This window comes from Fusarium oxysporum, chromosome X (assembly GCF_013085055.1).
Source record: "Fusarium oxysporum Fo47 chromosome X, complete sequence".
Taxonomy (NCBI): Eukaryota; Fungi; Ascomycota; class Sordariomycetes; order Hypocreales; family Nectriaceae; genus Fusarium; species Fusarium oxysporum.
Genome location: NC_072849.1, coordinates 666991 through 691938, shown reverse-complemented (window position 1 = coordinate 691938; position 24948 = coordinate 666991). Strand labels below are relative to the sequence as shown.

General features: G+C 50.2%; 9 protein-coding genes across 9 annotated transcripts; 3 read left to right on the top strand and 6 right to left on the bottom strand.

The window, feature by feature from the left end:
* Positions 1–897: 897 nt before the first annotated feature.
* Positions 898–2618, bottom strand: FOBCDRAFT_253372 (ClpP/crotonase-like domain-containing protein; the record flags this gene model as incomplete). The annotated part of the gene is made up of 7 exons (XM_031191103.3): positions 898–1292; positions 1347–1527; positions 1582–1698; positions 1757–1786; positions 1864–1994; positions 2134–2378; positions 2524–2618. The coding sequence occupies 7 exons, from the start codon at positions 2616–2618 to the stop codon at positions 1165–1167; spliced, it is 927 nt and encodes a 308-aa protein (XP_031032334.3). The 3' UTR covers positions 898–1164.
* Positions 2619–3783: 1165 nt separating this feature from the next.
* On the top strand, positions 3784–7011 carry FOBCDRAFT_190613 (uncharacterized protein; the record flags this gene model as incomplete). Its single annotated transcript, XM_059608698.1, has 7 exons — positions 3784–4072; positions 4235–4345; positions 4404–4529; positions 4580–4662; positions 4711–4814; positions 4865–5149; positions 5202–7011. 7 exons carry the CDS (start codon positions 3784–3786, stop codon positions 7009–7011), a joined length of 2808 nt encoding a protein of 935 aa, XP_059465974.1.
* A 308-nt stretch (positions 7012–7319) lies between these two features.
* On the bottom strand, positions 7320–10084 carry FOBCDRAFT_253370 (fungal-specific transcription factor domain-containing protein). Its single transcript, XM_031191100.3, has 3 exons — positions 9760–10084; positions 7855–9708; positions 7320–7806 (listed from the first exon to the last, which is right to left on the bottom strand). The coding sequence occupies exons 1-3, from the start codon at positions 9909–9911 to the stop codon at positions 7548–7550; spliced, it is 2265 nt and encodes a 754-aa protein (XP_031032331.2). The 5' UTR covers positions 9912–10084; the 3' UTR covers positions 7320–7547.
* Positions 10085–10905: 821 nt separating this feature from the next.
* On the bottom strand, positions 10906–12590 carry FOBCDRAFT_285166 (uncharacterized protein; the record flags this gene model as incomplete). Its single annotated transcript, XM_031191086.2, has 3 exons — positions 10906–11148; positions 11232–12390; positions 12442–12590. The coding sequence occupies 3 exons, from the start codon at positions 12588–12590 to the stop codon at positions 10906–10908; spliced, it is 1551 nt and encodes a 516-aa protein (XP_031032317.2).
* Positions 12591–13789: 1199 nt separating this feature from the next.
* FOBCDRAFT_285164 (aquaporin-like protein) lies at positions 13790–14967 on the top strand (the record flags this gene model as incomplete). The annotated part of the gene is made up of 3 exons (XM_059611669.1): positions 13790–14152; positions 14202–14742; positions 14797–14967. Exons 1-3 carry the CDS (start codon positions 13854–13856, stop codon positions 14965–14967), a joined length of 1011 nt encoding a protein of 336 aa, XP_059465973.1. The 5' UTR covers positions 13790–13853.
* A 1410-nt stretch (positions 14968–16377) lies between these two features.
* On the top strand, positions 16378–19040 carry FOBCDRAFT_190605 (FAD dependent oxidoreductase-domain-containing protein). Its single transcript, XM_031191085.3, has 2 exons — positions 16378–18016; positions 18070–19040. Exons 1-2 carry the CDS (start codon positions 16780–16782, stop codon positions 18879–18881), a joined length of 2049 nt encoding a protein of 682 aa, XP_031032316.2. The 5' UTR covers positions 16378–16779; the 3' UTR covers positions 18882–19040.
* A 978-nt stretch (positions 19041–20018) lies between these two features.
* Positions 20019–21496, bottom strand: FOBCDRAFT_9536 (uncharacterized protein). The gene is made up of 2 exons (XM_059612276.1): positions 21315–21496; positions 20019–21258 (listed from the first exon to the last, which is right to left on the bottom strand). The coding sequence occupies exons 1-2, from the start codon at positions 21384–21386 to the stop codon at positions 20227–20229; spliced, it is 1104 nt and encodes a 367-aa protein (XP_059467922.1). The 5' UTR covers positions 21387–21496; the 3' UTR covers positions 20019–20226.
* Positions 21497–21895: 399 nt separating this feature from the next.
* FOBCDRAFT_232259 (uncharacterized protein) lies at positions 21896–22200 on the bottom strand. Its single transcript, XM_059609890.1, has one exon. The coding sequence runs from the start codon at positions 22117–22119 to the stop codon at positions 21961–21963; it is 159 nt and encodes a 52-aa protein (XP_059467921.1). The 5' UTR covers positions 22120–22200; the 3' UTR covers positions 21896–21960.
* Positions 22201–23177: 977 nt separating this feature from the next.
* FOBCDRAFT_232258 (uncharacterized protein) lies at positions 23178–24335 on the bottom strand. Its single transcript, XM_031191082.3, has 3 exons — positions 24135–24335; positions 23737–24078; positions 23178–23676 (listed from the first exon to the last, which is right to left on the bottom strand). The coding sequence occupies exons 1-3, from the start codon at positions 24313–24315 to the stop codon at positions 23348–23350; spliced, it is 852 nt and encodes a 283-aa protein (XP_031032313.3). The 5' UTR covers positions 24316–24335; the 3' UTR covers positions 23178–23347.
* Positions 24336–24948: the final 613 nt, after the last annotated feature.

Here is a 24948-nt window from a genome sequence, read left to right as displayed (position 1 = left end):
TCAGAGAGAGGTCGTTTTCATTTATTTAAGGTTCAAGGCTGCATTAATGGATGTTACATTGAAGACTATCGAAAGCTTGTCCAAAGAGTCAATCAACATACGCGAACAAGATACCCTGGGCATTTAAGTGCACCCACCAATGACTAATTGAGTTTATACCAGGGCTCACCACGAGCTATTGCTACCTAGTCGCGGCGTGGCGTTGATTAAGACGATGAGATGCGGGAGGATCACCCTAGCCTGGAGTATAAATCGTACGACTTTGCATGGGCAAATATAATGATTGCAGGTGAATTACTCAGCTTGTTGTGTTGGTCGATGGGCAATTAATCAGTTCATATCGTGGCATCAAGCCCGCATATAGACACGAGAACTATTGTTGGTTGACAACGGCTTAGCGTTTGTGCCAGCAGGTTATTGATGCACGCTTTGACAGGATCCTTGTCATGACAGCAAATCAAAGAAACCTCTCAAGATTGTTGGTCCAGACTGGATTTAGTACATCATTTTTGCTCAAACGACGTTACATCTCGATTATACGTGCCGTGCCGGACCATGTGTTGGCATGCAGCTAGTTTTGTTCAACAGATCCGGTCCAACCCTGGGCCACTGCATCACCTTTCCTCTGCAGTCATGGCCCACCGTTGCATGAGGCTTGAAAAATGCTGTAGAATCTGTGGAATGGCTTCCGAGCTTGACTTGCGTATGTCCACCGAGGCGAGACGGGGCGGCGTTTAGTAGCGCATGATATCCGTACACGTTGACATGAGCATGTAGTCACCTGACATTCATGAGGGGGTTTGAGACAGGAGTGAACGTATCAATGCCAAAGCCTGACATCTAAGAAGAACGAATAATCAGTGCAGGAGCAGCAGACTATGTACACAAGTATTGGCAGGTTGGCAACCTCAATGCCGAGTCTGAAAATGTGAGAGCTGAGCAATGAGATTCGACTGGGGCCAACCAGACTGGACGATTGATAATCAATGATCGACAATATCGTCAACTGACAGCAAAGCTTGGCAGCACGGGATCTTCCAAGAGAATACAGGCATATGCCGCGCACCAATGATATCTCTCAACAGAAGCATACACTTTGAACGTTAACTATCATCACCGCGTCATGCATATACTTCCACTTTACAGAAGGACCAACGCGTACAGTTACCTAGGCCCCCATTCTGGCTTCCTCTTCTCCAAGAACGCCTTGACACCCTCTCGCTTATCCCCCGTCCCAAACGCAAAGTAATACAAACTCCTCTCAAACTCATGATCGGCCCCCAAATCATCAGCTATAATGAACATCTTAGTCAACGTGACGCGCGAACTACATGATGACTACTTACATCTACAAATAGCCTCTTTAGCCAAGCCCAGCGCCGTGGGGCTCAGGGCCGCAAGCGTCGATGCATGATCCTTCATAACGTGCTCGAGGACTTTGCCGCTCTCATACAGCTGCGCGACAAGACCCACGGACCGGGCCTCCTCCGCTGATATGGGCTGGCCAAGGAGGATCATCTGCATGGCCTATATAACGCATGTCAGCATAAGGAAACACGAGGTTTGGGGGGAGGGAAACACCTTGTACTTTCCTACGGCGTTGGTCAGACGCTGTGTACCACCAGCGCCAGGGATGAGACCAATCTTCACTTCTGGAAGACCGAAGTGGCTTCCGTCCGCGGAAAAGATCAGGTCACACTGTGAGACGTCAGTAACCCACGGGTTCCGTCCACGGAAAGGAAAAAGCTCAACTCACCATGAGAGCAAGCTCAAAGCCCCCTCCGAGCTGTCAATCCCCAGCAAAATCATCGTCAGTCTAACTTCAACCAACACCTCGGGTAAAAAACTAAAAACTAAACTCACCGCCATTCCCTCAACAGCAGCTATCAAGGGCTTGCGCACGGCCTGCATCCCCGAGCAAAGGTCCGCCAGATAGCGGCAGCCCCGCGCGTCTTCCGCATCGAGCCGTGAGATCTCCCCGATATCAGCTCCCGCTAAATTATTGGTACGTCAGTTCCAGTTCAGCTTAGCCCTGCCACTAGAGCGTGACAAGTACCGGGGAATATACCCCTGTGGCCTGTGGATTCTCTCATGTGGCATGGGCATGGGCATGGGTAGGCCAGGGTACAGTACCGCAGAAGAAAGAAGAGCTGCTGGTGATGACAATGACTCGCACGCCATCGTCCCTGGACGCCGTGTTCAGCTGTTCCAGAAACACGGTAATGAGCTCCTGCGAGAGGGCGTTTCGCTTGGAGGGTCTGTTTAACGCGAGGACGCGTACGCCGTCTGCAGGCGTGGACGCAAGGACCAATTGCTCATCCATAATCAGATCGATATCGATGACAGAATCGTAAGAGAAAAAAGTGTAGCTGAAAACACTGCACTTGGCAAGATTGACTCTGCTGCTTGTCTTGTCGGGTTGCGTTGGATCAAATAGTTCGGGTACGTCAATAACGCGACCTTAGCCGCGTCGATCACTCAATCGATAGTGGGGACCAAAAGTGACTTTGATTCAACTGAGACACGGCTGGGATCAACCCAGCAAAAAGGCAATGAGCAGCTGCAGCCTGCACTGCAGAGAGTGAGACACTGCAGATTTTTGGTGTTGGCTGAGGCATTTTGAAAGGGCGGTGGTTGGGGACTAATTCCACGTCGGGAAGTATTGGTGAAAATCTCGTGGTTTGCTGTCTCTCATGTCGATCTTGGTGTCTGTCATTCCGTTGGCTTGGTCCAAGTGTCGAGCCGTTCGCATGCTTAGCTCTTAGACCCGATGATCTTTGTTGAGTAAGATTTGACTGATAGATTCGGTGAGTCTTTGGAAAACCTGTTCAAAAAGGTCAAATACTTGTTTTTCTTTATATTTTATACGATATAGGTGATGAGTAAGCTATCTGTCATTTAGGCTTATCTTGGATAACCTCATTCGAAAGCGGCACAGCTTACAGCCAACTCCACCTCATATCATCTCGGCTCATGTGAGATTTCGCAGATGCCGAACTCAGATCCTGCAGCTCCCGCAGAACCCGCGTGCTAGAGATGTCTTGGTCAACCCTTGTATCCGCAGCCACGGAACCATGACCATGGCAGATCCCTCTCTATATGCGGGCCTGCGGGCCTACGGTACGTACGCTGTACCTACAGGGATACGCACGCAGACCACATCACACGCCTCGTTGTTCCTTTCGGTCAAAGACCTCGATGAGTTCAGGTACATACTTACTTACCTAACTGGGACCAACGGACCAAAGCAAACGAAATCTTGCCCCATCTGTCATGCGGTATACCTGTTGAGCTGTCCCTCTTTTCGACGCTATCTGGAACTACATGCCTTAGCTTGGCAGATGGTTTCTTGTTTACCAACAAAATTTACCGTATTAGGTCGACTCCGGAGTTTCAAGGCGGATCCTTCTTGTATCTCGATAGAGGAAAAAAGACGCATTTTGGGGGCGTCTGGGGGGCGTACTCCTCCGAGGTGCAACTTGAAAGGGCAGCTGACTGGTTGACGATCAAAAGGTCGCTGGTGTTGGGTCTATCCTGCCAAGCATGACGAGAAGGCTGGGTAGGATTAGGAAAAAGCGGGAGAAGGGCTTTGGCTTTATTTAAGAACAGACCTTCTTTTTGTGTGTGGAGAGATGTTTCTTATGCAACTCCTTAATTTCAAATCTTTGATGCACAATCTCCCGCCATCCCCGACCTGACTCCTACTCAATCTATTTGAGTTTCTGTCTATTTGGAATTGTATGACGATCCTCATTTTATCTTGCACACGCCTCAGATCTTAGCATGGCATCATCTGTGCTTGACATCTCCTCCCCACGGGGAGCTGCCGTGCCAATATCGTTTACACGAGGTACATGCAGTCGGCCTAGCTTCTCAACTGTCACAGAGGCGTTCTTCCACTATGCAACCACACAGCCTTCGGCAACTGCGGCACGAGATCTATCTGCCGAGCCTGCTGTTGAGATAAGCTATGGCGAGCTGGCTGAACGAAGCATCCGGTTGGCGCAACGGTTACGAAGTCTGGGCGTTATGCCGGGACATCGTGTGCCGCTTGTTGTCAAGCGTGGTGTTGGTATGTTGGTTGGTATACTTTCTATCTTGTCTTGTGGAGCTCAGTATGTTCCTCTTGATGGAGGCGTAGTGGCAGATGAGACCTTACGGTTTGTGTTACAACAGACCGGAGGAAGGATAGCTTTGTCTTCAAAGGCTACGGCACACCGTATCTCAAATACAGATGTGACAAATGTTGTCATCATTGAGGATGAAGACATCAACAAGCAAAGTGTCGAAGGCTTTGCTCCAGTGAGTAAGCCTGAGGATGGCTGCTATGTGATATATACATCAGGTATGTTAATGTACCTTACACTAATTCTCATAAGACTAATAAGTACCAGGCACAACAGGTACACCAAAAGGAGTCGATGTTACTCACAATAATGTGACAAACCTGATATGCCAAGCACCAGGCAACCTGGATATTGGTCCAGGAACATGTGTTGGTCAAGTGTTGAACGTCAGCTTTGATATGGGTAAGTCTTGAAGTCCTCTTGGGGAAGAAGTAAGCTAACAATGCTGAAAGCTGCTTGGGAGACACTTGGTTGTCTATCAAATGGAGGAACCTTAGTTCTGCGGGGATCTGACTGGTCAAAAGCCCTAAAAGAGGTGAGTTCAGGTTATTTTCAGTATGGGTCTTGTTCCTAACTTTGGTAGATTGACGTCCTTATCTGTACCCCAAGTATTCTTTCAAAGCAGAACCCCCAGGACTTCCCAAGACTTAAGACCGTTGCCACGGCAGGAGAGCCTAGCTCTCAACAGTCAGTGCCCTCCTTTCACTCCCTTTGTCAACCTCGACTGACCTCTCTAGACTCGCTGACCTATGGGCGTCTCGTGTCTCATACTTCAACTGCTATGGCCCAACAGAGACCACCATCGTCAATACCATGCACCAGCACCAAGCAGGTCAACCTCTCTCCATCGGTAGACCAACACCAGGAAACAATGTTTATATCCTAGATGAGTTTCTTGTACCAGTACCTGTTGGAGAAGTCGGTAATGTTTGGGCTGGTGGTGCAGGCGTAGCTCGTGGTTATGTCGACTTGCCAGACAAGACAGCTGAGAGGTTCAGACCTGACCCATTCACTCAAGACGGGTAAGTTTTCAAGACATGAGATCTTTTATAGAGATTCTGACCTCAAACTCAGATCAAATATGTACAACACCGGTGATCTCTGCCAATGGAACCCCAACGGCACCCTCCACATCCTCGGCCGGATAGACGACCAAGTCAAAGTCAAAGGTTTCCGCGTTGAGCTCGACGGCGTAACAGCTTGCATAAAATCCTGTCCCTCTGTCCAATCCACCACCGCTATCCTCATCAACAATGAAATCCACGCCTTCATCACCCCCAGCCACTGCCCTATCGCCGTTGTCGAAGCCCATCTCAAGACCCTCCAGCCTTACTACGCCATGCCAACACACTACCACCAACTGGAAAGTCTGCCTATGACTGCAAACGGAAAGATCGACAAGCGATCCTTGAGAATGAGAGAGTTGGTGGAGGTTGGGAAACCCCAGCCTGCTGTTCTACATGCGCGTATGGATTCGAATGCGTCGAGTGCTACGCAACTTAGTTCTTTCTCTGATGCGAGTGATACAACGCTTATTAATGAGCATCAGTATGATCTTGAGAAGGCTCTTCCTGAGAAGGATATGCCTAAGCATGCGAGAGGACTGCGGCATAGGTTGCTCATTGTTTACCGCCGGCTATTTTCCCTTGTTGGACTCTTTAACATCGGTGCTGCTATCGCTCTCCTCCTGACTGGTATCACCAGAGAGTGGATGGGTATCATCACAGCCATCAACCTAGCCACAGCTGTCCTTGTTCGTCAAGAGTTCGTCATCAACGCCCTATACACTATCACCTGCAGCGTCCCCAAGACCTGGCCTCTTGCTATCAGGACCCGATGCGCAAAGATCTACCATCTCGGCGGAGTTCACTCCGGTGCGGCTGTCAGCGCAGGGGCATGGCTTCTGGCAACCAATATCGCCGACATAGCTTGCTCATTCGGAAGCTGTGCCAACTGGGGCAGCTTATCTATCGCCTCTCAAGTCATCTCTTGGATCCTATCTGCCATGTTCGTTGGTATGATCGGAATGGCTTGGCCTTCAGTCCGCAAGCGGTATCACGATCTCTTCGAGAGAACTCACCGCTTTGCTGGATGGACTATGCTCGCTCTCTTCTGGGTACAAACCGTGCTTTCAGCCCACGACAACACACCTTCTGGTACTACACTTGGAGAATCCTGCGTCAAGTCCCCTGCTTTCTGGCTCCTTGCTGTAGCGACAGCCAGCGTTGCTTCTTCCTGGTGCTTCCTCCGCAAAGTCCCAGTTGAAGCTGAGAAACTCTCAGACCACGCTATCAGACTTCACTTTGACTACACTGTTCCCGTCAACGGTTCCTTCACCCGTCTGTCTCACAAACCTCTCAAGGAGTGGCATTCCTTCGCCACCATCCCCGCTCCCGAAGCCATCAACGGTCGATCAAAGGGCTACTCCCTTGTCGTCTCCAACGCTGGCGACTGGACAAAGTCCACCATCCAAAACGGCCCCTCTCACATCTGGACACGCGGTGTCCCAACCTGCGGCGTCATGCGCATCGCAACCCTCTTCAACCGCGTCGTCTTGATCGCAACAGGCTCCGGGATCGGTCCTGTTCTCGGACACATTCAAAACCCAACATGTCCAACACAACTCATCTGGTCAACCAAGAACCCCGAAGAAACCTTTGGGGAAGAAATCTGCCAGACTATCAGCGAGCGCATTCCCAACGCGGTCATCCACGATACTAAGAAGCTCGGGAGACCTGACTTGGTAAAGATGGGCTACAATCTGGTAAAGAGCTTCAAAGCTGAAGCAGTTATCATTATTGCGAATGAGAAGATTACGAAAAAGGTGGTTTATGGTTTGGAAACGCGTGGTGTTCCAGCTTATGGTGCTATTTGGGATAGTTAGGTTTATGATTCTGGAGTTCTGAGTTTGGGCGTTTGTATTTATGTCTCGGCACCTGCGATTGCGATGAGTTGTATGCCGGAAACGATTTTGATACGATGAATGATTACATGTTATGACCTGAAACAATATTCGTCAAGATTCGCGCGTTGGAATGTAGTTGTGCTTGGCATGGGAGGCTGAGTTTGAGTTTGGGGCTGGATTGACTTTGAGGTTGACCTGAGGCCCCCGTTACAATCCGATTGAGTTATGGGATCGACGATGGGCTGAAGCGAGCAGAAAATGCACGGATAGGGTGAAGTTAACAGACTGTTCCATCGTTGCAGATCATGTTGCTGGGGATCCCAGTCCGGATCATGTTTGACTCAAGTGACGCAGATCATTATGCTCGGCTATTTACAGAATTTCAGACTCTCATTTCTGACTAGACAACATATGTGTAATATTTCAAAGCAAGATGCCGCTTTTTAAAGACATGGCTGTACGCGCCGCGAGGCACTCAAATGGTCTGAATTGAACGAAACGAAGCGAACTCCCCCCTACACCTGATTGAATGGAGATCCAAAGGCCAACCAATCAGCCTCCGGATCGGGCACTCCGTTGTTTCTGGTTGGTTCCCGCATCGGCTGTAACTGCAACTGTGACTGGCTATTCGAAGTTGCTGACACTCGGGGGCAGTTGAAGAACTCAAAGACGTCGATGCTGTCAAGTTCGCTGAGAGACGTAGCTTGTGTTGATGTCGGTTCAAGGCCGGAGTGTCGGGCTGTTGATGTAAGGGTAACTAGGTCATATGCACTCCTATGCTCGTTAGTTGAGATGTCACATGCAGTAGATGTTTGAATTTACCTTCGCATAGCTGAAAAGTTCATATCGCCCTGTCGAGCCCTCTGAACAACACGATGAAGAATCTTGGAGTAATTATTCGCAACCTCCCAGTGTTGCCCAACATCACGCAACGTATCGATGAAGAAGTCAATCTGCGAGTCCACAGGACATCCAACCGTCGCAGCATGAACAAGCAGCAATCTCGCCGCAACCCAAAGCGAGAAGGCAAATGAGGGGCCAAGCAGGTTCAGGCCATCAGCTTCAAGAACATCTTTGGTAATATCCCCCAAACTCTGCACAGCAGATAAACATCTCTGCATGGCGTAGTGCGAAGGAACGAAAATGTGAGAACGAACTGTTGGATACGCCGCTGAAGAGTGCAGTCTCACAGCAGCCGTGACATACGCGCTATGCAGCATGAACCAATTCGCCACGCGACTCGCAGGGTCAGAATGGCAAAGAGCCGATATCTTGCTATATTCGCTCGGTAAACTCTGCAGCCAACCATCCAGCGTCCTGTCCAGATTGCGATATGTGTTACGCCATTCAGCCATGTCGCTTGATGAAGTGACATCAACGGGTGTTTTGAGAAACTCGTGGATTCTGCTCACAATCACAAGAATCTCACAATGGTAGGCGAAACTGCCGAGGTTTTCGGGTTTGTTGACAAGATATGTCATTATTGGTGATTGTTTTTCGTTGTAGGGACTCAAAGAGCGAGTTTCAACTGGGACGTTCTTTGAGAAGAGATCATATGAGCAGGGGAGGAAGCGGTTTATCTTTGTGTCGTTGAGGATGAAGTCAAAGATTGGTGTTGCGATTGTTGCGTATCGATCTAGTACATAGATCATCCAGTACAATCGCCTTCGTCCCTCGTCTTCGATCCAAGATTCAGGTTTTCCAGCAGTGACTCTGTGAGATGAAGCGGTACGTGTAACCTCGGAAGCATCCGCGGATAGAAAGACGCTGCTTTCCTCGCTCAGACCCAGCTGCCTGACGTTCTGCGCTAGTAGAGACAGAAGATTCCAACCTCTTGGCCCATTGGAGGTTCCCAGCTCGTCGAGAGTAATGATGACAAGAGCTCTCATCGCAGGTATGGTGGTATGCTCCATGGCGTACAACTGGACTGTGTGCTTCGCTACCTTGTGATAATATGAACTCATCTCTGGTGATAACCTCGGATCTTTGAGGAAGCGCAACGTAGTAGCCACAATCGCGTAGAGTAATATCCTATCCGCTTCCTCCATCGAAGTTGAGCCAAAGAAGGTCGCGAATATGGTCTTCCGCTCAAGGATAGGACACCACGTGTTGCAGTGCTTGAAGTAGAGATCTACCAGGCTGTAGATGATGTCGTGCGGCGGTAGATCAATCGTGTACGACTGAAACGATGGATCTCGCCTTACGCCAGTTGGATTTGGCGCAGTGCTTGATTGACTGGGTGTCGGTGCACTGGCGCCTTGCTGAGCCTGCATTGGCGATTGGATATTGTTCTGGTTGTTTACCGGCTGCCATGGACTTGTGATGCCTGGCGATCTCGCCTGCGAGAAGGACGACTGTCTTGGGAGACTTGTATTCGGCGTAGGTCTCCCATCCACTTGCACCGGCCCATATCCATTGGTAATTGATGGCGATACACCCGGGGAGCCGACTGAGGAGTGATCTTGAACGATATGCTCCTCCACTCGCCTCCCCAACGCTTGAAGCAGCGCATCAATCCTGTTGACCTTTGCCTCAAGCTCAATGCTAAATCCGTTGCGCCCAGCACCTGGTTTTTGCCTCTCAAGGTAAACACAAGCTCTATTATGTCTCGCGCACCACGAGCACGCAGGCTCAGCCCGATCGCATTTCACCTTACGCGCCTTGCACATCTCACACCTATCACCACATTTAGACACAAATTCTCACAGCATTACGGAGCGTACATACGAAATCTTTTGATGCTTCTCCCTCCTCCGCTTCTTATTGGGCCCGGCGCTGGTCATTCTTGACTCGTCGCCGCTGGACCCATCGTCGTTGCTCAGAGTCGAATTTGCCTCTTCCTCAGCGATTGAGGGTCCGCTCATTGACGTGGATGGCATGTCGATCTCTCTCTCTCCGCAGTCTGGGGAAACAAACTACTGGGGAAAGGAATAAGCAGAAACCTTGCACGGTCTGTTATCGTTTTTTAGTGGAGGTGAGAACGTGTTGTTGGGTATTATGAGATGCGACGGAGTAAGGCCGAGCCGCGGGAAGGGGAAGAGAAAATCTGGAGGTGTGACGGAGTGGAGAATGGTTTAGTTGACTAATACTGGGTCTAGTGAAGTCAATGGCCAAGCAGAAGCGCTAAATCCATCCAGTAATAAGCAAAAGGCACTGAACACCAAGACAATATCGCTGCATCAAGTGTAACCATTCAATTCAAGTGCCAATGCAATGGAACTACAACACTGTAAAACAGTAGTCACGGTCCAGTAGAAATGCATGTGGACAAGAGGCCCGAACGTTGCAGGCGATATCCCTGTCTAGCCAAAAGCCAAGTACCTTACGTGCTGCTGTTGGTTGACAAGGACCTCTATCCATGTCACGGTTTCAACAAAGACCTTCTATCTATGGTTAACCTTGCATTGCCGTTACGCATGTGACATGTGCATGTTCGGGCCACAAACACCGGCAAATGAGGGAAATATGTTTTCTTCCAATGGCACCGGATCACTCGGGGGTTTGACGACAAACATTCCGATCCTTGACTCCCTAGCAAACTGCACCCTGTGATGGATGCCACACCTCGAGATGGCCTACAGATCCCCCCTCCCCCGGAAATAACAATAAAAGTGCGGAGCCGCTTATGGTACGATCATCAAAGAGTCTAGTGGTTGTTCCAGAACAAGTCAAGTTCCATATTTATTTCCTCGTGGGAGTGGTAGACGCTACTGTACGTCGGGCTTATTTGGTTACCTTCTTTGTACAGGTTGGTACATATGGTGTTCCATCAGGCAGCAGTATTTCAGACCATCCATGTAAAACATACTAGTACAGATCAGACCTAATCAAGCTAATGTAACTAAAGAGCTAACAAACAAAAAAGCAAATCAACTACTCGTTGGCCCATCCCTTGGACATCTCGACGGCTTTGGTCCAACGACTAAACCGCTTTGTCGCTTCTTCCTCGGCGATCTGCGGTTTAAAGATGGTACGACCCTGGGTATTCACCTCCTTCAATTCATCAAAGCTCTTCCATATGCCGACGGCGAAGCCGGCCGCGATAGCTGCACCTAGCGCAGTTGTCTCACGCATGCCGGGTCTGTTGACAGGGATCCCAATAAGGTCAGACTGGGTCTGAGAAAAAAGTGTTAGCAACGTCTAAGCCACTGCCACGAGATCAAGAAAAGCAAGGGTTTGCAGAGAATTCCTTTACGTACCTGCATGATGAGATCCGAGTTGCACATGCCACCGTCGACGGCCAGCTCGGTCAGCGCATGTCCGCTGTCCTTCTCCATCGAGTCGAGGATGGCCTTTGTCTGAAAACACGTTGCCTCCAGCGTCGCTCTCGCAACGTGCCCGCGCTGCGTGTAAGCCGTGATACCAAAGATTGTACCTCGCGCATCGTCAATCCAGTACGGCGCAAACAGGCCGCTAAAGGCCGTTACAAAGGTGCACCCACCATTATCTTCCACCGTCTCAGCGAGTGCGCTGAGCTTGGCTGACGACTCGATGAAACCAAAGTTGTCAACGAGAAACTTGACGCTTGAGCCCGCGACGGCGATGCTGCCTTCGAGGGCGTACATGGTGTTGCCCTCGCCAAAGTCAAAGGCCACCGTTGTGAGAAGTCCGTGTGTTGAGATCACGGGCTTGGAACCAACGTTGTAGAGCAGAAAGCAGCCTGTGCCATATGTGTTCTTGGCGAGACCGGGGGTGAATCCCTTCTGTCCAACAAGAGCTGCAGACTGGTCGCCTAAACATCCAGTGATCTTGACGCCTTTGAGCGAGGTCTTAGCAAGTGTGCCGTACGCCTTGCTATCAGACGACCGCACGATTCTTGGCAGCGTAATCTTCTTGTCATCGATTCTGAACCAGTCCAGAATATCCTCGTCATACTGCAAAGACTCGAGATTCATAAACATGGTTCTCGACGCATTTGACGGATCAGAAACGTAGACATCTCGGTCCGTTGCGCCGTTGAGCTTGTACGTAAGCCAAGTGTCTACCGTTCCGAAAGCCAGGACACCACGCTCATAAGCATCTTTGACTTCGGGAATATTTTCAAGAAGCCAGAGAAGTTTGCTAACGGAGGGATATGTGGAGAGAGGAATTCCGCATCGCGAAATCAACTCGCTCGCGCCAAGACGACGCTTCAGACGACGAACAAGATCTTTTGATCGTGTGTCTGTCCAAACGATGGCGTTGTGCAGAGCATTGCCGGTGGTCTTGTCCCAGACAACAGTAGTCTCACGCTGGTTTGTGATGCCAACGGCCTTGATCTGCTCACGAGAGTGACCTTGACCTTCAAAGGCTTCTACAGCGCCATCAATGCACTGCTCAACCGAGCTGATGAGCTCTTCAGGATCATGCTCATGCCATCTAAACCAAACATCAACAATCATTCACGTATCACATAGTGGACCAACTTACCCAGGATGAGGATAGTATTGCTTGAATTCAAGCTGATGAGTAGCTACAACCTCGCCACTGGTGTCAAAGATCAGGAAGCGAGAACTTGTCGTACCCTGATCAATGGCACCAATAAAGGTAGGATTCGGTTTTCCGTTGAGCATAGGCATAGTGAAAGATGGGGATGCAGTGAAATTGCGGGGAAAGGTGTCAGATCCGGGGAGCGCGAATGCAACAGTGACTTAGAGGAGCAAAAAGAAGGGACGACAACAACAGCAAATTGATTGGGGACTGCAGGATCAAAAGCGTATCAGATTGGCAATTCTCTGGGGTGTTTAAGTATCTCCCATCTCGGGCTCACTGATCGCAACAAACACCGAGATTTCAGATGTAAAGGCATCTCGGGGAAGCATTTTCCACCACCCTTGGATAATCTGCGGGGTATCGAAATCCTTCACAGCATTGGAAAATTGGCCTTTTCGTCTCACGCACACCCTTGTAATACACAAACCAACGTCACTTTCCTGATGTAGCTTGTAAGCTAAGCCTCGGCTTGTTGATACCGAAATACAGGCCCATGTCACAAGACAACCATCGGGGATCTAGCAAGCGAAACCCCAGAACCAACACCTACCGGTGTACATCTGAGGAAAAGAGAGGGGTCGTCATGTTACGTTTCCCCGCAGTCATGTTCCAGAAGCTCGACTGGGCGCATATCTGCGGGTCTGGATTAATACACCTTGACCATACCTTAATTCCTAGCCAAGCCAACCTCGGTCAAGCGGATGTGCAAATCCTTTTCTCTTTTTGCACGACGATCCGGGGTTTGGCTGGGACAGTGGAGTAAATATGCGAACACAAGTCTCGAACGTGCCCCCCTCCATCCCACCCGGCCTTCGGTGTAAGCAACCTGATCAGAGCAGATACTTCGGTGGTGATATCCACGTCTGAACGCCCGTCTCTTTTCTTCTCTCTCTCGGTGTGTGCCGCCGAGCGGCATTTCGTTGGCACTCTGCACCGCCGCCGTCCAAGCTTTCGTATCGCCCGCACCATGGTTCGATTCATCGGGTGTAGTCGCTGTGTCTCCCCGTGTCCCTTCCTCTTTCCTAACGCAGTGGCGGATCGGCATGCTTGCAAAGCCCACTCGTTGGTGATTTCTGATAACCATGGAGTCTCGCGGGCTTCGGTATGCTTTGCATGTAAAGGGTGGTGTTTGCAAATACCGAGGCCGAGAGCAAGAAAGAGGATCCTCTCTTGGGATGAGATGAGGGGCAAAAGACACCCAGGCTTCGTTCGTTTGCTGACCATAAATTGTAACGTGATCCCCAGAGATGCTTGATGACGCCAATCCTCTCAGTGTAACCTGTCTCTCTTGCATCCGCCAAACTTCTCCTCTTTCTGTCTCAAGATCATCTTCACAGGCTCACTCTAGGATGCCTATCCCTACCATGAACGACTCCATCTCTGAATCTTCTGTGCACAAATCTTCTATCCCCACTAAAGTCGAGATGAGCCAGAATGAAAAGTACAGTGAGGCTCCGAGTGAACCGCCCACTATTCCTCCCCCGCCTGAGCAGTATGCTTGGAGTCGAGTGAGAGAGTACTGCCAAGATGCCTTTTCAGAATTCTTTGGTACTTTCATTCTTCTTCTCTTTGGTGACGGTGTCGTTGCTCAGGTTGTTCTCAGTCGAGGAACCAAGGGTGATTATCAGAGTATCTCGTGGGGATGGGGGTAAGTCGTTATTGCCGCGGCCAATTGAGCCCATACTGACATGAATCAGTCTCGGTGTCATGCTTGGAGTATACGTTGGCGGTAAATCAGGTGGTCACTTGAACCCAGCCGTCACTCTCGCCAACTGTATATTCAGAGGTCATCCCTGGAGAAAGTTCCCTGTGTATGCCGTCGCCCAAGTCCTTGGAGCCATGTGTGCTGCTGCCGTCGTGTATGGCAACTACAAGTCTGCCTTTGATGCTTATGAAGGCGGTCCAGGAATTCGAACAGTGATTGGCGAGAATGCAACCGCTGGTGTCTTCTGCACATATCCCGCGGAATTCATGACACGCACTGGCATGTTCTTTTCTGAATTCATCGCCAGCACGATTTTGCAGTTTGTCATTTTCGCTATGGCTGATAGCGCTAACATCGGTGCTGGTCCTTTGATGCCACTTGGCTTGTTCTTCTTGATCTTTGGAATTGGTGCTTGCTTTGGTTGGGAGACTGGTTATGCCATCAACTTGGCTCGTGATTTTGGACCTCGTCTGGTTTCGTACATGATCGGGTATGGAAGTGAGGTTTGGTCTGCAGGCGGGTACTACTTCTGGGTGAGTCCAACAACAATACCTCGACTGTCAATATCAACTGACAGTGAAATCCAGATCCCCATGGTGGCGCCCTTCATGGGATGTGCTTTCGGTGGCCTTCTGTATGATGTCTTTATCTATACAGGACCCAGTCCGATCAACACGCCAGGCATGGGTCTCCCACGTCTCTTGAGCCCTCGACGCTCGACGTGGTCCAACACTTACAGTGCTTCCTCTCCCGTATAGGCGCGCTCGATCCTTGAAGATCTGAGTGCTTTCGTGGTGAGGGCGAAGTGTGCGAGACCGTAGACGATGGTTGAAATTCGCGTCGTGAGATGCAGAGACATGGCCTAAACAGTGGCGCTAAAATGGCAGATTCTTCTTTCGAGGAGCAACGAGCCTAGCATACGAGAATGGCGTTCGTGTTCATCTTTTTTTGTTGCTTGTTTGCGGCGGTGGTGTTGAGTGACTCGTTGATAGCGTAGATAATAAGCTCATGCTATTACTCAACGTTCTCAAATGACCGTGATCGGTAAACGACAATAACAGAATGCAATCGTGTTTGTCTAAATTTACACGCTGTCAGCATTCCGTGATAGCAAAAGCAATCTTCTTTGTCGAAGAAGGGGTGTCTGTGATGGATTGGTATCGCGTCAATGCCATAGATTTGAGCAAGGTACCTGGGGAAGATGGTATAAGAAGCGTAAGACCTCGAACAAAGATGGTAAAAAACTCGAATCAACTTCATGAAGGCATATAGTAATGAGTTCCTACCTTTGACCGAGATTTGCATATCTTGATCAGAGGTCAAATCTCTGTGCAGCCCGCGGGCGCCGTGTTGGTTGTGTTGCTGATGGCTCGAACGAGGCACTCACCAATGACTGTCGCCGCTAACGGTCAGCCACCAACCCTAGACCTTCAGCACTCTCAACTTCTCGATCCATCTGTGTCGGCACAACAGCACTGTGAACCTTGAAATGAGCACAAAAATGCATCGTCAATTTCTAGCACTCATAAGTACAGAAGTTGCATACAAACGTATGTTTGCAATAGTGTGCGAGCTGGACATGTTGTCAGTTGTATGTCTTTCAGCCCTCAAGCCATCACGACACAACATCCACCAGTCAAATCACGGTATGACTGTCTTTCGCCTTCTGATTAGTGGAACAATTTGTCAGTCAAGCCGGACAAAGAACAACACATACAGAGAAGACATGCAATTCAAGCAAATGGCATAGTATTTCCCGCATCGTTTAACCAGAAAACTCATGACCTCTTGAACCTTTTGACTCTCACCCCAAAGTCTAGAACCTCGGGCTTCCCCTCCCCGACAGTGGGGGCAGCACATGTAACTCTCCGCACGTCGGCGCGGCTCATTATTAATCCAGGTATTGGCTATTCCATTCTCGGTCGCGTTCGGGCTTTAGCTTCGGGGTCTGCGTACCGAGCTGCATAAGACCAGGGGTAAAGTCTCCATGTCGACGTCAGCTTCTCGGTGTTTTCGCCCCGACATGCATTAATGACCCTGAGGCTCAGGACCTCCCGGAATTCCTCTTTGAGCCATATGACCCAGCTCGCGACGTTTATTGCACCGTTTTGCATCTCGCTTGCGGGTCAGATGCTTTGAGTAATTCGGGCATTCTTGGAATCAAACAGAGACAGATGATGCATTGCATAGCCTAATTCTGGGTCTGAACCCCCAAACTTTCGCTTTGCTTCTCATGTGCCAGTCCCGGCGCCCTCATAAAAACTTGTTAAAACCTAAGCAATCCATGATATCAGAATCGCTTTCGCAGACCCATTTCCAACTCCGCTAATTTATGGAAACTCTCTCTCCATTCTCCATGATCATCGCGCTTCGATTTACTTCTTATAAACCCCAAAGCCTAACTCTCTTTTTTTATTCTATCTGATCTTTGTTCCCCAGACCCAGACTCTCCATCTTTTCTCCAATCCCCTCCCCCAAGCTTTTACACCGAAAAAAAGCTCTCCGCGGAAACAGTCGCTCCCGGCGCAACAACACCCCCAAACACCCAACACCACACACATACACACAAGATGCAGCAAAGATTACGGTCGCTCAAGCGCCCTCTGCTCCTCGCAGCAGCAGCCACAACAACAGTAACCCTCGGAGGAGCATACTACGCCTCCCGCAACAAGACACACGTCGTCGACAAGCCCCTCGTCCCGCTCAAGCGTGATGAGAAGAACCGCATTGTTCCCCCTACATTCAACGCCACAAAGACCCGCGCATCACAACTCGCCGAGCTGCGTCGCAGCGGCGAAGACACAGAATACGATCTTCTCATCATCGGAGGCGGCGCTACAGGAACTGGTATCGCTGTTGACGCCATCACCCGTGGCCTCAAAGTCGCTCTTGTGGAGCGCGATGACTTCTCTTCTGGCACAAGCTCAAAGAGCACAAAGCTCGTTCACGGTGGTGTGCGATATCTAGAAAAGGCTGTTTGGAACCTTGACTATGGTCAATTGCAGCTTGTCATGGAAGCTCTCCGTGAGCGAAAGACATTCCTCAACATTGCGCCTCACTTGTCAAGCTCATTGCCAATTCTACTACCCCTCCAAAAATGGTGGGAGGCGCCCTACTTCTGGGCTGGTACCAAGGCCTACGATCTCCTCGCTGGGTCGCAAGGTCTTGAGAGCTCCTACTACATGAGCAAGAACAAGGCCCTTGAGGCATTCCCTCTCTTGCGACGGGAGAATATGGTTGGCGCGCTGGTGTACTACGATGGCCAGCACAATGACTCTCGAATGAACGTCGCTCTCGCTCTGACTGCTTCTCACTACGGCGCTACTGTTCTCAACCACGTTGAGGTAACTGGTCTTGAGAAGGATGCGAACGGCAAGATCATGGGCGCTCAAGTGCGCGATGTCCTCGCTTCCAAGAACGGTGATGCCGCTGGCGCTCAGCCTTTCAAGGTCCGCGCCAAGGGTGTCGTCAACGCAACCGGTCCCTTCACCGATGCCATTCACCAAATGGATGACCCCTCTCGCAAGCCTATTGTCGCTCCCGCTTCAGGTGTGCACATCATGCTTCCCAAGGAGATCTGCCCCAACGGTCTTGGCCTTCTCGACGCTGCCACCTCAGATGGTCGTGTCATCTTCGTTCTCCCCTGGCAGGGATACACTCTCGCTGGTACCACCGACAACCCATGCGAAGTTGAGGCTGCGCCTGTTGCTCAACAGCAGGATGTTGACTTTATCCTCAAGGAAGTCAGCAAGCTTCTGACACCCGAGTCTGTTCTGTCGCGCAAGGATGTTCTCGCTGCCTGGTCTGGTAAGTCGCATCATCTCAATTGACCTGACCCGAACACTTCTAACAATTTACAGGCATCCGACCTCTCGTCAAGAACCCCAACGCCAAGAACACCGAGTCCCTCGTCCGAAGCCATCTCATCACCGCCTCCCCCTCCGGTCTCCTGACCTGCGCTGGTGGCAAGTGGACCACCTACCGTGAAATGGCCGAGGACACCGTCAACGAGGCCATCAAGCTCTTCGACCTCAAGCCCCAAGCCGTGGCTCTTCCCGACATCAGCGGCGCCGGCGCTTCCGGCTTCACCACCCGCGGCGTTTGCTGCACGCGCAACGTTCCTCTCATCGGCGCCCACGGATACTCCACATCTCTCGCCTCTCAATTGATGGAGGTCTACAATATCGACGCTGACATTGCTGATCATCTCGCCCACAACTACGGTGATCGCGCCTGGACTCTTCTCTCCATCTCTCCCTCCCTCAACACCCGTCTTGTCTCCTCTCTTCCCTTCATCGAGGCTGAGGTCTCTCACGGCATTCGCTCCGAAGCCGCCTGCACCATCCCCGACATCATCGCCCGCCGCACCCGTCTCTCATTCCTCGACTCCCACAAGGCTCTTGAGGCTCTTCCCCGCGTCCTCGACATCGCCTCCACTGAACTCCAATGGAGTGCTGCCCGCAAGGAGCAGGAGAAGGCTGATGCTATCAAGTTCCTCGCCTCTATGGGTCTTGAGCAGCAGACCGATGCGCCCGTGCAGGCCTCCCAGGAGGAGAAGATGCCCGTACGCAGCATTGAGCACTCACCCCGCCCCACCCGCGTCGGTGGTCTTGATGTCGACCTGAACGGTCTCGGTGGTACCGGCTCTTACAGCAAGTCGCGCGACGACTAGATGAGCATTTCATTTTTAGAGATAGCATGTAGCATATAGAGATTCCCGGCATTGGTTGTGTTACACTAAAAGCATGGCGCATAGATGCAGGATTGGGCTGGGATTGGACAAGGCGTCACGGATTTCCTTGATAACTATATATTTTAATGAACTTTCATGATCATCTTCATCTTCAAGTTAAATCCCTCCGGTGTTGTGGTCTATTCATCCACGTGTTAACCATGTCTACACTCGAGTTAATACCTCCATGCCCGCTGATCAATTGGAGATTATCCCCGCAATTAAATCCTGTTTAGAAAATACCCATCGGATCGTCGATGATTTCCTGCATCTCCATAAAATGAGGCTCCATTACATCAGGACCCATCTGGAGCCCCAGACTAAACATGCATCATGACCTGGAGATAAATGACGTAGCAGTTCCGTAATCATGGGTCATGTACGTAACGTCCTAAATCCTACGAGTGTGACTTCGATACCGCAGCCGACTTCGTGATGGGATTGAGTAGCAGAAACTGGAAGAGGCGGTACAGGGTGTTGAAACGTCCTGACCATCTTGGCCGCCTGAGCCGTGCCCATACGAGACATCAATGACACTGTTTGGAATTGCGCTAAGAACAAGCTCGAAAGTGAGCTTCGGAGCATTTGAGACATTGGTGTCCGTACTGCGCTGTCCCTGTTGGTCGTCACCAGTCTGTCAAACACCAGTTATGTACGGTTCGAACGTGTTTAATGCATCATTGCTATTATTTATCTGGAATTGCACACCCAAGGCCTGATCATTGCTTCGGTTGTTGACCTTGACAGGTACTACGTCGGTCGTCTTGGGGTGTAGCTTATGCTCCTGTGAAAGGTCAGTCTGGGAAAGGAGGCAGATGGGACGTGTTTTGACTCACCACCGGCGGGTTCAGCCCTGGAGAATCCGACATTAGCACCAAGTGATGATGAGCTTGCTGCCGTGACGGAGGTTGTGTTGTCAGCCGTCCCAGGCTGAGTGTGCGGCCACAATCCACTGGCCAGAGCTTTCTTGTCCGAGACGCTTGATGGGGACCCAGACCAACTTCTGATGGTTGAGTTGTCCACGGGGGACATACTACTTATGCGTAAGCCCGTCATGAAGCTGTCGTTTGGATCGTTGCCCTGGGACATGACTGATACAGTCGATGCCTGCAAGAGACAATTCTTCTGTAGAGTCCGCAAAGCCACACGGGAATGGCTAGTAGTAGCGCTCGGGTCCAATGACAAAGCCAAGCCTGGAGCATATTGGTTTCTTAATCCATGCCACGAGGGAGTCCTTCAAGATGGTCTCGTGGTAACCTGTCACATAGGTTCTTGGCGACTGGGCTCAATCCCCTGACAATCGCGAGGTGATATCGAGCAGTACAGCGTCTTTTATCTTGGCAACAGACTCATCGCTAACTTGTCCTTCTTGAATAAAAGAAAGTTGATGATCTAATTGACTTATATCCTCACGCAGCTCTGCCAGTTCATTACCAACGCTCTCCTCGAATTCTTGTGTATTCTTCTCAACCGCTGTCTCGAGGGCCCCAAAGCTATGGTGTATATCTTGTTGCGACTTGTCGAAGGCTTTGTATTGTTCTTGGAGCTTGGCTACGGTTTCCCGTAGTTCCTGGTTTTCCTTCTCCAAGAATGCAATGCGCTGCCAGTCTGTGGCTTTTGCTTGCTTGAGCATCTGGAGCTCAGCCCAAATCAGGGCAATTTCTTCAGCACGTTCGGTCTCAGTATCTTGTCGCGGACGCTTTCTGTCAGGTTTGTGGTCGATCGGGGGCGGCGGCGGCGGGGGTTCGGTTTCTTCGTATGACGGTGGTGCAAGCGTTTCATCTGCACCAAGCTGGACAATCTTTGCTCCAAGACCGGCATACATGCTAGCCAGTTGAAAGCGGCTGCTGGAAGATGTCTTGAGAAAACCCTGGCTGACTGCATCGCTGACTGACTCGAGTTTAGGAGATGCATTGCGCGCCTCGATGTAGACGGTGAAAGCAGTTGCTCGAGAAAACTCGCGAATGGCATCGAGCACAACACCTGACCGTGCTCGACCTGCTGGGCATATTGGCTCGAGAGCAGGAGTAGGGACAAGGATGTCAAGATGGCGGTTCAGTTGGAAACGCAGGCCAAGAGCCGGGGACTTGAACTCTTGCTCCACCTCACTAGAGACGGTCGGATTTTTAACGACATCGAGAGAGATAACGGAGGAAGCACAGGCTCGAAGTGTTACATCGGATGTGTTGTCAAGGCCTTTGAGCTTGAGGGGAATGTGTATGTCGAAGAGAGAACCTTTTGAATCGAATCGAGCTGTCATCGTAATAGAGCTGACTTTGGGATCGGGTTTGGCCAGAATACGAGTCGTGCGATCTGACTGCCAAATGTGTTATTGGAAATTCAATAGGGCTGAGAGCTGACGCGGAGCCTTACCTCATGATCAGACTGCCACTCGATGATAGCGCGGGCAGTAAAATGGACGTCAAGGCATGGTGAAGTCGACATTCCTGCAACCAGTCAGTTTTACAACGTGATGGAACTTGCCTGCGTAAGCTCCGCACCAAGCCGTGCCAAAACGCGCGCGACCAGAAGAGGGTGAGCTTCGCTGCACAGGCAATCTCTAATCTCCAGCGCGCTGCGAGACCAGAGATCCCTTCTACAGACCCCGGTTGTTCCAGCAAAGGAGGCGCGAAACGCACTCGTTTGAAGGGTACAAGTCGGAATTTTATGACGGTCTGTAGTGCGATTTACCGCCTCTCCTTGGACGCGGCGAGTTGGCAGGGCGTAGTTGGAGAGAGTTGAATGATGGGAGAAGAAAACATTGCGACGCTGCTGGGTTGAACATGCGTGCGTGATGGAGCGAGCGTGAATGAACAGTTGATTGTGGATGCTGTCGGTGAATGGAAATGAAGTGGAGCTGTTCGCTATGGAGAAATAGTTTGTCCGTTGAGCCGATGGATACGGTGGGTCTTGCGATAAGTGCCCCATAGTTTCACTACTCCTCAGGTCAAGAAGCCTGCTCTTGCGACAACTACTAGCCAGGTCAGTGACCCTCACTCTAAGGTTGATTGACTGTGGGTCAACATACCACAGACACCTGTGAACCCTGTGATGCTTGCAAGAAGTGCCCTGACTGAAGCGCTACTGTTGGACAGAATACCTGACAAAAGTTCTGCGAAAACTGCTCAAGCTCGAGCGTCCTCGTATGAGCGTTTCTAACGTCTTCTGCAAATGTCATAGTGAAAGCGTATATATAAATTGCCTTTTAAGTGCTCAAGTTAATTGGGAGTTTTTAACATCTTAATTTGATACATCTTAGTGACATGATGTAATTGTTAACCATTGACTAACAGAACTGCTTGCAAGGAGTAAGTTTTCCTGAAGCCAGCTGCGGGATGGATTTTGTCAACTTCAGCGAACGGGTGACTGTCTGGATCTCAGCTAAACCTGGGGGTATCGATATTCCTTTTGAATGCATGAAAGGCTTCTCTCCGCAGCTCGCAATACACCAAGTTAACAGCCTAAGTGAGCATTCGTTCTGACAGCTGCATGTGATGTCTGCTCAGGTTTCGCTCGTGAATCTTGGGAGACTCCCAGTCAGCTATGCCCAATGGAAGCTCCGGTGGGGGTCCTCGCCAAGGACAGAGGAACCGAAATCTTACAGCTTTGGAATGAAGGTCTTCGCATCGCAAGAGTTAATCCGATGCTAAAGCAGAGCCTACTTTCGTCTTGAATGGCATGTAAAAGCCGCTGTCATAGAAATCAGATATAGTGAAAACATGCTGACCACAATTGAAATTGCCACTTCTAATTGTCACTAATCTATTGCCTTACCGGCAAGACTTACTTGACTTCGACTTGAGATGGAGATGGAAATGGAGATGGAGGGAGTTTTGGACATTCTTCTTGCAGCAGGGGATATTCAGTTTCGGCATGGATGTAGATTTGTCTTTTGCAGCGCATGGCAATGGATATGTTCTCATCGAATGGCAAATATTGAACCACCAAGAAGCAGTAGGTCACGAAGGTAATGGTGGAACGAGACAAGCCACAAAGCTATTGCAGGTACTTCGGGAATTAGACACCAACCAAAAGTTTATCCAATTTTGTTTGCGCCAGCTGCCGGATGATGTTTCAAGATGCCCATACTCGCTGCACGAGAATGTTGACTTTCAGACCTTTCTTTGGGCTAGATGTTTGAGCTGGATTGGAAGATGAGACGATGGGTCAAAAGAGTCAAGGCCTTGATAGTGATACTACCAAGTTGATTCCTGACAAGCCTGGCGGTGGTCTAGAGAGCAATGCGATTGAGAACGGGGCATGTAGGGCGCATATTAGGTATTTTTGAGACCCAAGAATGAAGACTGTAGTTACAGAGTATAAGAAACCCGATGATGTGACCAGTGAATGGTAAAGAATGATGAGATGTGGTTCCCGTTGGCAACGGCTCCGTGTTGTGGCAGTTCTCACAATGGAGTACCGGCCTGAGGAGGACGTAAGACTTTGAACGTTCTTACTATCTTAACGGGCTCGGTACCGTCTAGTGAGATGAATCTTTCTGGCATTGTCCATATAACTAATTCGAAGTTGAATTGACGAGCGGGTATCGGGTCGCTGGTATCGTTGTCAGTCTGTAGTACGGCCGTAATGCGCGGATCGAAAGCCTCTGTTTCATCCTCGGTATTTTCGATCTCAAAACGAACATCGAGGATTTCGCCGTTGCTTCGGTTTTCGATCTTGATAGGCGACATATTGAGGGCTTGGGTGTGAGGGAGCATGTAGCTGTTATCTCTACCTAGGGTATCGCAGGTGCGTCAACATTGAGAGAGCTTCATATGGTTTCTTGTGAACTTACCCTTAATAGCACCGAAACAAGAGACCTTGACGTTAGCGCCCGAAGTCACTGAGGTTGCGTTGCCATGTATCGTCGCCTGGGCCTGTGACCAGGAACTGTTCGATAGAGTTGTTCGGCCAGAGGCACACGATACCGACCCAGACCATATCGTAAAAGAACTTGTAACGCTGTCAATCAAATCTTCGCCCTCGCTCATTGGACTGGAGCCTCTACCGCTCCCTCTATCGATGATCGCGCCCGCCCAAGGATCTGGACCCTCAGTTGGCACTTCTTCCTGTAGAGCGCGAAGGGTTACACGATAGAGCTTGATCGGCGTACTCGGTGCCAATGAAAGTACTAGATCTGAGCAAGTTAAATTTCAGTTTCACCGTTGACAGAGAGTTCACTGCACTGCTCACCTATCTCGTATGAACTATGAATCGGCGACACATCGTCGTCTACTGAGGCTATTGCGCAAGGCATCTGGACCGTGCACGACATGTCGAGCTCCAGATCATCGTAAGTGACTTGCGATGTCGATATGAGCGTCAGGGTTATTGTTTGACTCCAGCTGTCAGCGGTTTCAGAGTTTGTCGCCATGGCATAGTTGTTAAAGCGGCCGAGGACGTTGGATCCTCTAGCGTCTCGGATACTTTGCGGCTCCAGGGACTTAACTCACTGCGACGTCCGCCAATAAGAGCTCATGAAGGTCAATTCGCGCTATGTGTCAGGCTCTGAGAGCTCACAAGCTTAGGCCTTGAATCCTAAACCAAGGTAAGTGATGAGGATGCTTTGACTATCTTGGAACAATTTATGATGAATTTAGTAGGCTGATGAGCCAAATGCCTGAGATTATTCATGTTTCTCGTCGCGTCGTGATTTGGGTGTCAGGGCTTTTGGCAGGTCGAACCGTACTATCTTACAAACGACATCAGTGACCAGATGCAAGAAATAATGCCTGTGGAGAGGGTAGGGACCTTCTGTATCTGTTTATAATTCTTGCTGCCCACAAGACTAGCACATTGCTGTTGATCAGAAACAGTGGGTAGTTACAAAGCACAAACAACACACCTGCTGCCAATGTCGTTGCGTCAAGAAAAGCAGAAGGGTTACTGGGTCAACATCTCATTGGATCGGCATGCTTGGCACAAGCTTCCATGAATTGCGCAGTGTTTCACATTGAGGCGTTTGATTGGCCTGAGACGGGTATCAGCATAATGTGAGATAAGTTTT